This window comes from Trachurus trachurus (assembly GCF_905171665.1).
Source record: "Trachurus trachurus genome assembly, chromosome: 24".
In the NCBI taxonomy this organism is placed as follows: domain Eukaryota; kingdom Metazoa; phylum Chordata; class Actinopteri; order Carangiformes; family Carangidae; genus Trachurus; species Trachurus trachurus.
The window spans coordinates 8,055,442-8,070,783 of record NC_139910.1 but is presented as its reverse complement, the minus strand read 5'-3'; the positions used below and the strand labels follow the sequence as shown (position 1 = coordinate 8,070,783).

Below are 15,342 nucleotides of genomic sequence, written 5' to 3'. Positions count from 1 at the left end.
AGTTTAAGTAAGCAGCAACCTTTTATGTGTTTCTTGGTTTTCCCATTGTAGAAAAAAAAAAGTCGTATTTGCATTCGATTTATAATACAAAGTTGATGAGAAATTACTCTACCTATTTGGCACGGGTAGAGCTCTTAAATTATTGTTAGAGGCTGGTTTAGACATTATTGCTTTAAGGCTAGAGACATGCATTATGACACACACACACACAGACACACGCACAGTTACATTAATAAAACAGAATTTACACAAATGAATGTGCTCAGCGTGGAGCTATTACTATAACTCATGTCACCACATACCAGCGCTCTCACGGTCACACAGATGTTTGAGAATTAGTCTTGATAAAAGTGACACAATATTGTTATGATGGAAGTGGTTTTTCATTGTGTGTGCGTGCGTGTCTGTGTGTGTGTGTCTGTGTGTGTGATGGGCTTGGCAGCAGACAGGGATTAGGCTGTTGATATTGAGGGAACATTCCCTTCAGGTCAAGAGGATGAAGAGATTTTGAGGAGTCGCTCTGGAGTCACAACTTTCATCAGTCATTGGAAAAGGAATTTAAAAAAAAAAAAGAACATCAAGAGTATAATCTGAAAAAAGATGTACCCAAACATTAGAGGTCAGGGGTCATTAAGGTTCAGACTACAATGAAAATATACAGTGTGGTCTATAAATATTATGGATATGGACTTAACTGAGTCCAACTCTTTAAAGTTTTGTCTTCCTCTGCTCCGTGGCTTGACATTGTTGGTACGAGTCCTAGATTTCAGAATGAATTATACAAAAGTTGGTCTTCATATTCTAGCTAGCGAACATATATTGCTTAGCCATAGAGGTCTAAGGAAAACTGTGTATTACCAGGGATGATCCACCTAAAACACACCTGAATGAAGTAAGTAGGCTAGTAGTTACATAGTATATTTTTCCAAGTTAGCTGTACTACTAGTTTGTTTTTAGTTTTTGTAGTACTAGTTTGAAAGTAGAATGAAAGATGTGAAACCAATGTGACAAATGTTTATGTAAAAACATACTTGGACAAGCAAAAGGGAATTATGTGGCACAGATAAAGCTATGCTGTATTTTGAGCATTTTTAAAACAAGATATAAACCATTTAAAAAGGGACCAGGCTGAAGGGTTTGGGTATAAATATTAGCTCACATGTTTAGCACATTTATCCACGGAAATTAATTAAAGCAGAAGTAAGTGATATATTTGTGTTAATATAAGTCTTAAATAGTTATATCTTCCGGCAGCAATCACTTACATAGAGTGTTTGGTCTGAAACACGGGTCTCTCAGTCACTCTGCTCTGCTCTGAGCCGAGGAGAAAACATTTATCGTATCCTACAGTTTTTATCCAATGAGGAGAGAGAACGGCATGCAGGGCTGTGCAGCCAAGGGACGCCGTGAATGTGGCGACGTAGGGACGAGGACTGTTATGGTGCGTTCAAGGAAACTCGTATTTTTCCGACCTGTGAAGTCGTACCAGTTCGATCTGGTACGAGTTCACGGGTCAGAAGTTACGAGTGGCCGTTATAGTGACTTTCACCGGTAAAACAGGTCGGAAAAACACGAGTGGGTTGCCTGGAACGCTACAAAGTCGTAAGTTGTGACTTGAAGCTGTAATTTACGATTTCAAAAGCCTGCCTGGAACGCAGCATTAGCGAAAACGACCGGACCACTTACTTCTGCTTTAACAACAACGCCCTAACACCGAGCCTTTGCAGCTGCTAAAGTCCTGCTAACAATATCCTAACTCTTGGACTTAGATGAAAAGCTAAGGCTACGAGCAAGCCTTGCTAACTTGGTAGGGTAGCTTTTAGTTTTTTTATTTGAATACACAGAAAAATGAAATAAACTTCATATCTTCAATTAGCAACCATTTGGTACGAAACTGCTCGGAATTTTCCGAGCACTCCGAAACCAAGGCGACACTTGTGTTTTCATTTACATTAAATTTGCTGATTGAAAAACGTATGTTTTGCAATCTGCTTGGAATGGGGCATGCACGGTGCACCTTATTGAGGTTATCACATGTCCGTAGGCCAGGGGTCACCAACTGAACCTTTTTGAACCCAAGAGCTCCTTCACAAAGAATCCAAAACATAAATTTGCAACATCCAGTACAGTAAATATTTATAGGCCTAAAGGCTATAGAATAGAATAGAAAATACTTTATTAATCCCTAGGAGGGAAATTCAGATCGTCCAGCAGCTTACATAACAATGATATGATATAAATGATATAAAAAGTAAACGTATAACATAAAGCACTGTGCATTTTGATGGCAGCAGGAATACATTGTGACAAATTCCGGATCTTCACGGAACACGGGCGAATGATGCTGCATGATCCATGATCCATGACAACGCAATTTCATTTAAAAATATGGAATGATTACGTATTTTAAGGGATGTGTCGTCATAGCTACAGTTTCCATAATTAACTTTTGAATCAAAACTACACAGTTCCTGACAGAATATCTTCAGTTACTGAAGGAAAAGAAGAGAAGATAAGACGAAGGAAAACCATTGTAATTGATTTACCAGCTTTATTTGGTGAAAATTAATAATAATGTTATTTAGTGTCAGTTCAGCTAGCTTCTTTGTTTTCTTTTAGAAAGTTTGAACATGGAGCAGGAGTGCCCCATTGCCACACAGCGGCGATGGAACATCCTGACCATCTCCAGCCTGGTCGCTGTCGTCCTGGGTGAGTGACGGCCTTGTGTTACATGTTAGCGTTGAGCGCCCTTAATAAGCAATGTTCAATGTTTTTTTTAGTCTTGGAACCTATTTTATTGGATTCCTTGGCTCTGAAAATGTACAGTTTGACACCAAATGTGTCATTAGAGCTACAACAGAAGCAAAGATATAGGCCTCTCAAGTATGGTCGGTGGCCATTTTTAAAAAAACGTTTTTATTTCGGATACAAAGTGTGATCTCACTTGTGTTTTAGGATAGATTTATTTGTATGACCCTATATGCCAAAGGGTGAAAAGTCACTTAACCTCCCTACTAAACTGTGCAGAATTATTCTAACTCAAATATTGCATTTTTTTTTTGCTCATTTATTGAAAATGTTTAGATCTTATCAACATCATAAGACTTGTTATTGTCAGTTTGTGATGTTAAACTTTATTGTGCCAACACAAAGAACACAGTTACTGTTTTATCCATATCTCTAGCTCTTTTTAACCATTTTTGTTCTGCTGTGTCTAAGGGGTTGCACTGGGCGTGATTATGAAGACCTTCGTCCCCCTCACATCCCTTGAAAAAGCCTACTTTGGCTTTCCAGGAGAGATCATCCTACGGCTGCTTCAGCTGGTCACAGTTCCTCTCATTGTGTCCAGTGTGATTACAGGTGAGAAACAAGCTGTTAGTGTAGTCTATGCATTTTATACACAATCACAACACTCATTTAGTATGTATGTTAAGTGCTGACACCAATGTCTTACAATTTAACATTTATAGTCGATGGGTTTACTGTACAAATGATCATAATAGAGGTTTTTAAAACACAATGAAGTGACTTGTCTGTTTTGATACTGTATGTGTAGCAGTGATGTGACACTCATGTGACTTTATGGCTCCTCTAATCTTCACTCTGCAGACCTCAGCTTTCATTGTTGTTTTTGATAGGAATCTGTGGTGTGACTGGCACGTGCAGGAAAATCACCATGCGTGCACTTGCATACTTCATCACGACCACTGTTCTGTCTGTGAGCACCGGTAAGAGGCTTTTTGTACACCAAAGCACGCCTTGGTTAGTGTCACCTTTAAAGTGTTAAATAACATGCATTGTTGTAGTATTAGTTACTCCCAGCCACCCAGTTGAATATTAGTCCAGCTGTTGTGCTTTGCTGCATTAGGCCCATGTGGAACGGCTACACAATGCATGTTTCCTTTCTCTCCGTCTTCAACCATTGGCTGTATTGTAGGATTAGTACTGGTCTTGATGATAAAGCCTGGGCAGAGCAGAAACGCTGGTGAGCAGATGGATGACGACGACAACGACGATGAAAACTTCTCCTCCGTTGACAGTGTGTTGGATCTAATCAGGTAACATACGTAGTCAATATCTGGCTAGAATTCACACTATTTTGAATTTCTTCATACAAGTTGACTTTACATTTAACTCATCAGTGTCATGACGGGAGGTTTTTTTTTGTTTTTTTTAACAGAAACATTGTGCCACAAAATATTCTCCTGGCTAGCTTCCAACAGGTATGTGTCATTACTCAGATATAGGCAGAGTGGCCCATGGCGGACTTGTGCACTTACCGAAGCTAAGATCGCAACGGTTGCCAATGTTTTCTTTTTTTTTGGACCACTATTGTCGCATGCTCCTCTTACTGGCGGAAAACATACAGTATTACACTCCACTACGTAGCCACGGCAGCGATCACTGAGGGTGGGAAGGGTCCACACTGCAAAAACTCAAAATCTTTCCAAGGATATTTGTCTTATTTCTTGTCAAAATGTCTAATTTCTAGTCAAAACTAATCTCTTTCCACTTAAAAACAAGACTCAAAACCTAAAAATGTACTTGTTTTTGGATAATTTTCACTTGTTTCAAACAAATTTTCACTTGAAATAAGTAGAAAAATCTGCCAACAAGAAACTTGTAACAAGAAAGAAAAACTTGTTCCACTATCAGATTTTTCTACTAATTTCAAGTGAAAATAGGCTTGAAATGAGTAAAAAATGTCCAAAAACAAGCTACTTTTTTTATGTGATGAGTCTTATTTTAGTTATAATAAGATTTGTTTTGACTAGAAATGACATTTTGACTAGAAATAAGACAAATATTCTTGGTAAGATTTTGAGTTTTTGCAGCGCATCATTCCACACTCAACTTTTGGACCATTTTGAGTGCACCATCTGGATACTTGTGAATTGAGTCGCACTTATACACTCAAAATACTTAAAGCAGAAGTGAGTGATCCGGTCGTTTTCGCTAATGCTGCGTTCCAGGCAGGCTTTTGAAATCGTAAATTACAGCTTCAAGTCACAACTTACGACTTTGTAGCGTTCCAGGCAACCCACTCGTGTTTTTCCGACCTGTTTTACCGGTGAAAGTCACTATAACGGCCACTCGTAACTTCCGACCGGTGAACTCGTACCAGATCGAACTGGTACCACTTCACGGTCGGAAAAATACGAGTTTCCTTGAACGCACCATAACAGTCCTCGTCGCTACGTCACCACATTCACGGCGTTCCTTGGCTGCACACACAGCCCTGCATGCCGTTCTCTCTCCTCATTGGATAAAAACTGTAGGATACGATAAATGTTTTCTCTTCGGCTCAGAGCAGAGCAGAGTGACTGACAGACCAGTGTTTCAGTCCAAACACTCTATGTAAGTGATTGCTGTCGGAAGATATAACTATTTAAGACTTATATTAACACAAATATATCACTCACTTCTGCTTTAAGTATGGGAGTATTCGAATTGAGACGCAGAAAATGTCACACTTAACATGGGATTTTTTTTTCATCCTTAGGTCAAGACGGTGAGAGTAGGATTTGAATCGGAAGGAGAAGATGACCCGGCAGAGGTAATGATTTGACCCTTTGTCATGATAAGAGTTTACATTTACTGTGGCAGTCTGTGATGGGGTGATGTTAGCTGCCGGTATTCATCATCTGGTACGAGTTGCTGTCAGACTGTTGTTCCCGTCGTGTCTCAGAAACACCAGGAGGTGCGCATGATGACCAAGCACGTCGACGGATGCAGCACCGCGGGCCTCATCGTCTGGTCCATCACCTTCGGACTGGCCCTCAGGCACGTGGGAGAAAGCGGCTGCCTCATGGTGCAAATGGTCCTGGCTCTCAAAGATTCCACCAAGCATGTGGTCAAAATGATCATTGGGTACGGTGACACGCAGCGAAATAATTCTCAGTCAAATATTAAAGGGATAGTTCACCCAAAATTGAAATTTCACTCATTATCTACTCACCCTCATGTGGACTAAGGGCTGGGAGAAGTTTCAGAGTCCTCCGTGCCTTCTCTGAGTTACAGGGGGTCTCGGCGTAGCAGTGCATGTCCATATAACGGTTGCAAATGGATACCAACTGTCTTCGTGACAAAAAGACACACCAAAAAACATCCAAATACCTCCATGCTGCTCGTATGTAATGTCTGTCTTGTATTGAAGCCCCAAAATGCAAAATTGTCCCGAAAAAAATTAAATAAGTCTATTTTTCAAGCTTGTTTGTAGCGGAAGCTCCTCTTCCCAGTTCGTCAAATTTGGACAAACCAGGGTCTGTCCTCTTCCCAGTTTGTCCAAATTTGACGAACCGGGAGGAGGAGCTTCGAGAGGCTTCCGCTACAAAACAAGTTTGAAATACAGACTTTTAAAACATTTTCGGGACAATTTTCGCATTTTGGGGCTTCAATACAAAACGGACATTACATACGAGCAGCATGGAGGTATTTGGATGTTTTTTGGTGTGTCTTTTTGTTACGAAGACAGTTGGTATCCATTTGCAACCGTTATATGGACATGCACTGCTACGCCGAGACCCCCTGTAACTCAGAGAAGCCACGGAGGACTCTGAAACTTCTCCCAACCCTTAGTCGACATGAGGGTGAGTAGATAATGAGTGCAATTTCAATTTTGGGTGAACTATCCCTTTAATACGGTCTTCAAAAAGGCATCAAGTTACGCAGCTTTTCCTCAAAAAACGTTCCCGTAATTTGCCGGCTTGTTTCTTTCCTCTCCAGCTTCTTGCCGATCGGCGTGTTGTTCATGACCGCCAGCTACGTCATGGAGGTTTCAGACAACTGGGACACCGTCATCAAACTCGGGATGTTCGTGGCAGTGGTCACGAGTGGGTATGTCTTCTTTGGCTTTTGGGTTGTTGAATAATTTAATTTCATATAGTATATAATTAATTCACACTTCTTTTTTTCCCCCTCCAGGCTCGTTATCCATGGGGTACTGATTCTACCAGTCACCTATCTCCTGCTCACTAAACGCAACCCACTCCTCTTCATTAAAGGGATTTATCCTGCCCTAACGAGGACCATGCTCATCTCGCGCAGGTAGCATCTTTAATTTCTATCTTGAACATTTCATAGAATTTCTTTTAGAATATAATCACATCACAAACCACGTTTCCATCCACTTGTCCATCGAATTATCTCAAGATCGATAAAAATATTCATGCGAATAATGCCGGTTCAAGTGCGTTTCCATTTGAGACCTTTTAAATCGATTAAAAAGCCGCGTGTAATGACGTCATGTGCTGTTTTGCAATCATATTGGTGTGTCGAATTGTTTTCTTGCAATTTAAAGTGTTTCCATTAATTTTTGTACTAACTGGAGTCGTTGCCTGGAAAACACAGAGCCATACGCACGCTATTATATTATTATATTAAGTTATGAGTCTTATACTGTATTAAGACCTGTTTCCATCAGCATTTGTCGCATGAACTTTGTATCGATCAAGAGAAAATCCGATGAGATTGTATTAACTTTTTATCGATATTCATGATATTGAATTTAGTTTTACCATTTCCATAAGGCACTTTTAATTCAATAAATAAAAACATGTGGTTGGAAACATGGTTACAGAGAGGATTTTTGCTGTAGATGTAGAGATAATATTTATATGTAAATCTGAGACGACTTTGGGACGCCAATTACTATTATGTATGGATATTTAGGAACTAACGAAGAATGCATTGTGTCTCCAAGTAACGCAGTGTCGCTGACCTTCCGATGTCTGGAGCACGACCTCCAGCTTGACAAAAGAGTCACTCGCCTCATGCTGCCCATCGGGATCAACGTAAACATGGATGGGACGGCCTTGTATGAGATGGCGGCGGCGGTTTTCATCGCCCAGCTCAACCGCATCACACTGAACTGGAGCCAGCTGTTCACTCTGGGGTAAGTCACAAACAACTTTACTGTCAACAGTCTCTCTGTCCCAGTCGATACAGACGGATTCGGTATCAACATTGGATGTGTTGTGTTAATTTGTGAATTTGTATGTATTATTTTTCTACTGATTGCCACAATTATATCAGTATGTGGCTCTTCTGGGTAATTTGTGCCAACAATTTGAGACAGATATGGTAGCCAGATAGAAATTGTGATGAATTTAAGTAGTTAGAGTTTGTTTTTTTGTTTATTATCCCCCCCAAAAAAACTGTCTCAATAACCGATTGGTTGACCGGCTTACTGCATTGTGTTGCAGGAAACAGCTGATGTTATTCTTACTCTTTAAAGGAGACATATTATGCCCCCTTTCCACAAATTAAAATAGTTCCTAGGTGTCTTAAAGACATGTCTGTGACATGCTTTGGTCAAAATACCCCAAGGATCAAACATCACAGCTTTTTTCATCCACTCAAAACAGCCCTGTTCAGAACGGCTGGTTTCAGTGCCTGTCCCTTTAAATGCAAATTAACCACTGCTTGCCCCGCCCCTTCTACTGGTCCAAGGTATGGGTGGGGTTATGCAAATTCGAATCCCAGTTACATCATTGTCAGACAACTGAGGGAACAGCTCGTAAAACCACATGGATTTCAATCTAGGGAGCCTGAAAATTACTGATTTTTTTTGTCAATTCTCATATTTTGGGGGCTGGAAGGCAAGAAAAACACCCAGATATGTGTTAAAGAGCCTTCAAAAAGTGATATTTCCATAATATCGCCCCTTTAAAATGTATTCCTCAGTCCTCAACCTTAAACACTTTGATGGTTTTGCCCAGTCAGCTCTGGTGTTCACTGTTGTGGCTCTGTGTTTTTCTGTGCAGTGTGACAGTAGCAGCATCCAGCCTGGGAGAAGCAGGCGTCCCAGCCACAGGAACAGTCACCACGCTGTTCATTTTGACAGTCAATGGGATTCCTGTAAGGGACGCTTCCCTTTTGCTGGCGATTGAATGGCTGCTGTAAGTTAACCATGTGATTATTACCACCCGTGATATTTAAAGAAGCAGATAACCTCTGTTCCTCCAGTTTACTGTAGTTTGTGTCTTTCAGAGATCGCTGCAACGCTGTTATCAATGTCCTTGGAGACTGTATTGGCGTGGCGGTTGTTGACCATCTGTCAAAGGTAGAACTGGCAAGAATGGATGAGCTAGGACAGGTGGAGGACGACAGGTAAAAAAAAAAAAAAAAAGTGTTATTGATTTTAGCCTAAATAGATGTATATAAATGTAGAGGGCTGCTGTCAATAATAGATAATAAATAGTGGAGGGTTAGTGGAGTTGTTCCCTGCTCAAATCTACACTCATTCAGTTACAAAGAGGTGGAAAATGAGTTTAGTTTAGTTTATTTAGAGCGTAAAAAATCACTGATTGATAATATTCTGCCTCCTCAGAGAGTGGACTCCATAGCGTGATCTAGTGTGTGGCTCTGCAGGTCCAGCTGGATCCCTGGATGATACAACGTCAGCAGCAGTGGACCGGGCATGTGTCGCCTATAACCTCACCTCAGTACCAACAGCATGAATAAAGATTACTTTCAAAAAGCATGCTCCCGTGTCAATGTGTTTTTAATCTTTTTCTTTTATTGCTTATTATTATTATTTAATCTATTTGTAATCTCATTATACTATGCTTTTTGCATTAGGAGTGTGAACTGGGTTTTGACCGAGAACGGCTAAAAATATCTTTAATTGCAATTTGATATGTGTCAGTTTATGTTTAAATGAGCCTTTTGGCAATTACTTGTGGATCGTACTTACAGTAAATTTCATCTATTTGCTTTTACATATTTGCACTTATCAAAATGTTACTTTAAACAGGGAGGGAGATATTGCTTTTGCTGTTTGCACACACTGCCTTGTTGCAACATATCTGGACTCTTTTAGTTTAAGTTTTTACCAAGCCCCCCCCGATAGCTTAATTTTTGTACAATACTTGCTTGTAGGTATCTGTAATTAGACTGACTAACTGAGGCTACGGTTCAGAGACTGTAGTGTCTCCATTAGCCACAGAAATCAGCTGCTGCCTCAAACACTCACAGATTACCTGCCAATCAAACGGAAAAGGTGAAGGTAAACTGAAAAGCAACCGCGTTTTAAGTAATTTAGTGAATTTGCACAGTAATTTTTCATAGTTAAAAGCTCTGGTAAGTTAAAAGACTGCCTAGAGCTATCCTGTGTTACATGTAGATTATGAATTGCTGTTATAAGTAATGGATATAGCTGATCATTATCATTATCAGACAAAAATGGAAACCAGTTGATTTTTGATGAATCCATATGAAAAAGGCGAGGAAACTCTATTTTTAAAGCCAAATTTTACAAACAGTTTGTCTCAAAGAGCTTTACACAGCATCATAACAACATCCTCTGATGTGAAATGTGAACCGACAGGTATCTCTGGGGGCTCACTGTGGCCACATTACGTGAACATTACGATGAATATTAAACCCAGTAGGTTATAATGAGATTCTATCTTCCTGTGAACAAGAGTAAAGTTGGCTCGAGTCTGACTTTAAAATGTAAACACTGATTTTGCGGCAAGGCCTCAACAGCATGGTTTCATTTGAGGCATGACAATCTGTCAGTGGACACTGGTGGATTGTTGCTGATGCACACACACACACACACACACGTACTGTAGACACACACAAACACACAGCCTTGTGCACACTCACTTCCCCTCCATGATGAAGAACACCCACTCCAGCAGCGTAAGACAAACACAGCTGGCTCAGATGTGTGTGTGTGTGTGTGTGTGTGTGTGTGTGTGTGTGTGTGTGTGTGTGTGTGTGTGTGTGTGTGTGTGTGTGTGTGTGTGTGTGTGTGTGTGTGTGTGTCACATGGTTGGAAAGTATAGGACCAGAAATGGCACTCTGAGCTCAGTCTGCCTCTTAAAAATCATCTCATGCTGTACTTCAAAAAACACACAAACACACTTGCAATAAAACAGACAAAAACAGGAAAAATAAAACCAACAGTCTGGAGTGTGAGGGGGGGAATTATCACCCAGCTGAGCTTCAGCCCTCTTCTGATGTTTGTTTCTCCTCAGCAGGAGACATTAAGAAAAAAACTTTCTTATGAGATGCAGTCTGCAGCTTAGGAAGTCTGCCTATTCACTGTTCCAAGAGTTAGATTAGATGAAAAGACCGACGCCACAGTGTTAAAGGGTGATGCAACTGGAACCATAAAGGAACAAATACAACAAAGCAACTTTTTTCTGTGCAAAATACATCAGTACATTTGCATCCACTGTCAATTTCCTGATCGATTAAAGGGATAGTTCAACATTTTGGCAAATTGGCCCATTGCCATAATCGCTATAGTCATAGCAGTAGATTTGTTACCTTTAATTGTCGGTTGTGACCTGCACATTCACCACGCTATGAGATAATAACAGAACGTTACGAGACAGAGTCGTTTTAGAGGTAAATTCATGCAAAACTGCTGATACACGTTGCCTTCAGGGACAGTTTTTCAGCAAGCAGTCTCTGTATTTACCTCTAAAACAACTTGTCTCATAATGTTTCATTATTACAGTATCTCATAGCGTGCTGAATGTGCAGGTCACAACTTGTCCACCAGAGTGTTTTGGAGTTGTTGGATTGTGTATTTGATGAGGGAAACCAAGAAATCCCATTAGCCTCCGTAGCGTAGCTCTGAGCAGCTTGCGGCTCTGCTCTGCCATTCTAAAAATAGCTTGCACCGACAAATAAAGGTAACAAACCTACTGCTATGACTATAGGGATTATGGCAATGGGCCAATTTGCCAAAAATGTTGAACTATCCCTTTAATCAACCCATTGTTTCACCAATCAAAACACTATTGCATGTTAGTTGAGTATGCAGTGTAAGAATGCTTTGTAAAGTTGTTCCTGTGATCTACAGCGCAGATTGAGAAGACAAAACTTTTCTGTGTTCCAGCTGACATTAGAGACAGAAGAGTCAATATTAATTCAAGTTAATGTAAACACAGTGGGGGAATTACATTATAGCAGCGGTGTATGTTCTCTGACTGAGTCATGTCTGCCTGCCGAGGCGTGTTGTCAACATGCTGTACTGTTTGGACAATGAGACAATGAACATAATAAGCAGATTGGTTGCGGATTAACAAACTCGTAGGTTTATTTTATTAGTTGGAGGTGAAACATTAAAAAATTTGACCCATTTTGACACTTTCTGTTTATTTCCAGCAGGGACGGCGTGAGTCAGTTACTGGCAGTGTGTGTCTCTGTGTGTGTGTGTGTGTATTTGGTCATTTTGTGGTGAAATTAGTGCGTTTACAAGGGCAGCGCATTGTTCCTTTAACTTTAAGCTTTCCAAATCAAACACACATGGGGCTTGGCAAGTGCGCAGAGCTCCATAAAAGTCAGGCACTGTCTCTGTAACTGGCAGGTGATGGTGACATGACGTGTGCGAGCACAAACACACAACAACAAAACACACTTTGAAGGCAGGAATCTAAGCGTTGTACGGGTCCAAACACTTAACATATCATTGTCAAATTGTCAATACGGTGCTGTCATAATTGCTACACACAAGTCAGAGCTCACAACAACCCATAAATCCTGATGTTTTTCCTCCAGGATTAAAGTCAGTCTTTACCCATCATTCACAGTGTGTTTAACCCATAATCTGCTCTGTCTCCGTCTGTGTGAATCACTGTTGGATCTAAATCCTGCCACGGTCTCTCAGAAACCTCCCGAGTGCTTTGTTTCGCTGGTTCCTGCTGATTTCTACCCAAATCAAATAAAGCGCTCTATGGTTTTTTTGGGGTGGGGATATCGTCTTTAATTCAACAAGGTGTGAAAATGTCCGAGGATTAGTGAAGTTGGACGTGGACAGTGTTATGTGATGTGTGAGGCCATTGTCCGCTTTCCATTAAAGTGTCAACAAATTCTCCAGTTAATGTTCACTAAGTCTTTCCCACCGAACTCGCAAAGCCGCGGGTCGAAACCTGAGAACACCACAGGGTCAACTGTCTATTCGTTCAGCTGCACCTGTACACACACTCACACACACTGACACACACACACACACACACACACACACACACACACACACACACACACACACAACCACACACATGCACAGATGTTGCTCCTGGACATTCCTCGCTTTCACAGATGACCATAACGAGCGGAGAGTGCATGCCAAATGGTGACAGCATTGCCTCTGTGTGTGTGTGTGCGTGTGTGAGCATACTTGACAGAGTCTGCATTGGTTATTAGTGTGTGTGGGCGTTTGTGTACACCAATAAATAGTTCTGGAGAAAGTTCCTTTCTGAAAATCTCAGTCACAACAGACCTCTGTGCTCAAATATTCAGACAATATCTTTACATGGTTCATTATTTTTGTTACATTTTTCATAAAAGAGGTTTGAAATAACAAAAAAATAAGTTAGAACTGGCCAAAATTCAATGAAAAATACAAAAATGACTGAAAATTTGATGCAGTTTTATAAATTTTGAGGATATTGGACATGTCTTAGCAATAAGAAGCTACTAAGATGAGATTCTTATTCCAGCAGGAGGAATAATAACCACTTGCTGTGTGAATATGTCGGAAAAGAAACTCTCGCCCTGTCTGTCTTACCTTCATCACACAGGTTGAGTTTGGACAGGTTGCGTCCGTCGTAGGCCTCCTCGTACATGGAGCCGTTGTCCCTCTCCTCGTACGTGCTCAGATACATGGCCTTGTTCTCCATCTCCGTCCTGACTGGACAGGAAAACACAGAATGATCCACTGTGAGAGCTATTCATCCCCAAAGAAGACACCTTGACCCACTTCTATCTCCTTTTCCTTACGGTTTATATCACACAATGAAATAAACGCTGTGATTGTGGAAGTACGGTACAGTGGACTCAGCATCACATATCGATTGTTTTCTTTAAGAACTGAACCTTCTGTAGTTTGATCACATAGAGAGAGAGTACATGATTTGCAGAGATGGTGTCATAATGAATCAAACAGCAGAACAGGAGTCAGTGTCTGCATGTTTGAGCTGATTTGAGATCTCCAGAACAAGGACAGAGAGTCTTCAAAATGCTGCCTAACAACTTTAAAATCAATGGGATCATTACAATGTTGGGTGTGAGTTTGTCTTAAAGCTGATTCGGTGTCTGAAGGTCCTCACAGGTACAGAGGTTCAAAAGTAAAGTGTGTTTTTCAGTTGCTGCCCTCTAGTGCTGTGATCAGGTAAACCAGCTGCGAGTGCTTTGCCTCTATTGCAAGCTGCTACACACACTCTCTCACACATACATATATATACACACACATACACACACAGATGTAGGTCCAAGCTAAACAAACAGAAGGAAATCCTTCTGGTGTGAGGATTGTGGCTGTCTCTAGACCAGTGTTATGCAAATTGTTTCCTCCGCCAACACATTTGGACGAGGGTTTGTGATTTTGCCCCATTCCATGTGTCTGTTTGCCTTTTAGCGAGATATTTTTACAAGCTATGAATGAACATGCATAAAATAACTGCATAGAGGTCGGTCATGGGGCAAGAGAAAGAAGCCATCATCCACCATGCATATACCAACTGGCCACGAGGAGGGCCGTGTTGAAGTTTCTTTGGCCTCAGTGATAATGCAGCAGCAGCAGGGCCAAACCTCACATCATTATGGCCAGTCAAACAATCTACAGAGCACCTTTTCCCATAGTATAGTTTGAATCTGAAAGCTGAAATGGATACGGTAACTGAGCAAACACGGAGCTAATAGACATACGAAGTGTTGAAATAATCCGCTAACGTTAGTTTTCTGCTACTTTTCAAGATTTTGGTACTGTAGCAGCAGGCAGGAATAGCCAGAGCCGTCGTGACCTCTTCGTCATCTCGGGGGGGCATCCCCTGTACTGGGGGTTTTAGCCAGGACAGATGAAACACAACAACATACAAAATTCCTGTGTTGTGTTCTCCACCCACAATTGAATGTGGCTGGAAAACCTTCACAGGGAGACTTCGTGGAGGCATCCTGACCAAATGCCCAAACCAACTCGACTGGGTCCATGCAACACAAAAGGAACAATGCTTCTCCTCCTCCAGGGTTCTTTTAGATGTCCAGGCTTTTCATCCAAGTCCAAGCCACGCTGTCTCCACATCATCTGACCGGGACGTCGGAGGTGAGAAACATTGTCGTGTTTTTGACTTGAGTTGGTCACATCAGACCAATCAGGACGACTGCACAATTGCCGGATTGTTTATCTGAGACATTTTTACTGCATATTCATTAAATTTGGGTTTAATTAACTTAAAGGTTCCCAGCTGTGATTCTGTTTTGAATGTTGGAAACTGGTGATTACACCAATTTCAAATGATATTGTTTCTTCCATGTGTCATTTATGTTGGCATGGAGGTTGAGCAATACATCCACTAGAGGGCAGGTTTTGATGTGACCTGT

General features: G+C 41.0%; 2 protein-coding genes across 2 annotated transcripts in view; one reads left to right on the top strand and one right to left on the bottom strand.

Moving 5' to 3' along the window:
* scara5 (scavenger receptor class A, member 5 (putative)) overlaps positions 1-13,650 on the bottom strand; it is a gene marked incomplete at its 3' end in the record, with an annotated part of 103,099 nt that extends 89,449 nt beyond the window's left edge. Inside the window, exon 1 of the mRNA XM_084001326.1 lies at positions 13,532-13,650. Coding sequence (XP_083857452.1) covers positions 13,532-13,643 — 112 coding nt within the window. The 5' untranslated portion in view covers positions 13,644-13,650. The remainder of the gene's footprint in view (positions 1-13,531) is intronic.
* LOC311007034 (excitatory amino acid transporter 3-like) lies at positions 2,631-9,616 on the top strand (the record flags this gene model as incomplete). Its single annotated transcript, XM_084000116.1, has 13 exons — positions 2,631-2,709; positions 3,220-3,360; positions 3,639-3,728; positions 3,938-4,058; positions 4,181-4,223; positions 5,504-5,557; positions 5,690-5,871; positions 6,727-6,837; positions 6,925-7,047; positions 7,703-7,894; positions 8,766-8,900; positions 8,992-9,111; positions 9,583-9,616. 13 exons carry the CDS (start codon positions 2,631-2,633, stop codon positions 9,614-9,616), a joined length of 1,425 nt encoding a protein of 474 aa, XP_083856242.1.
* Positions 13,651-15,342: the final 1,692 nt, after the last annotated feature.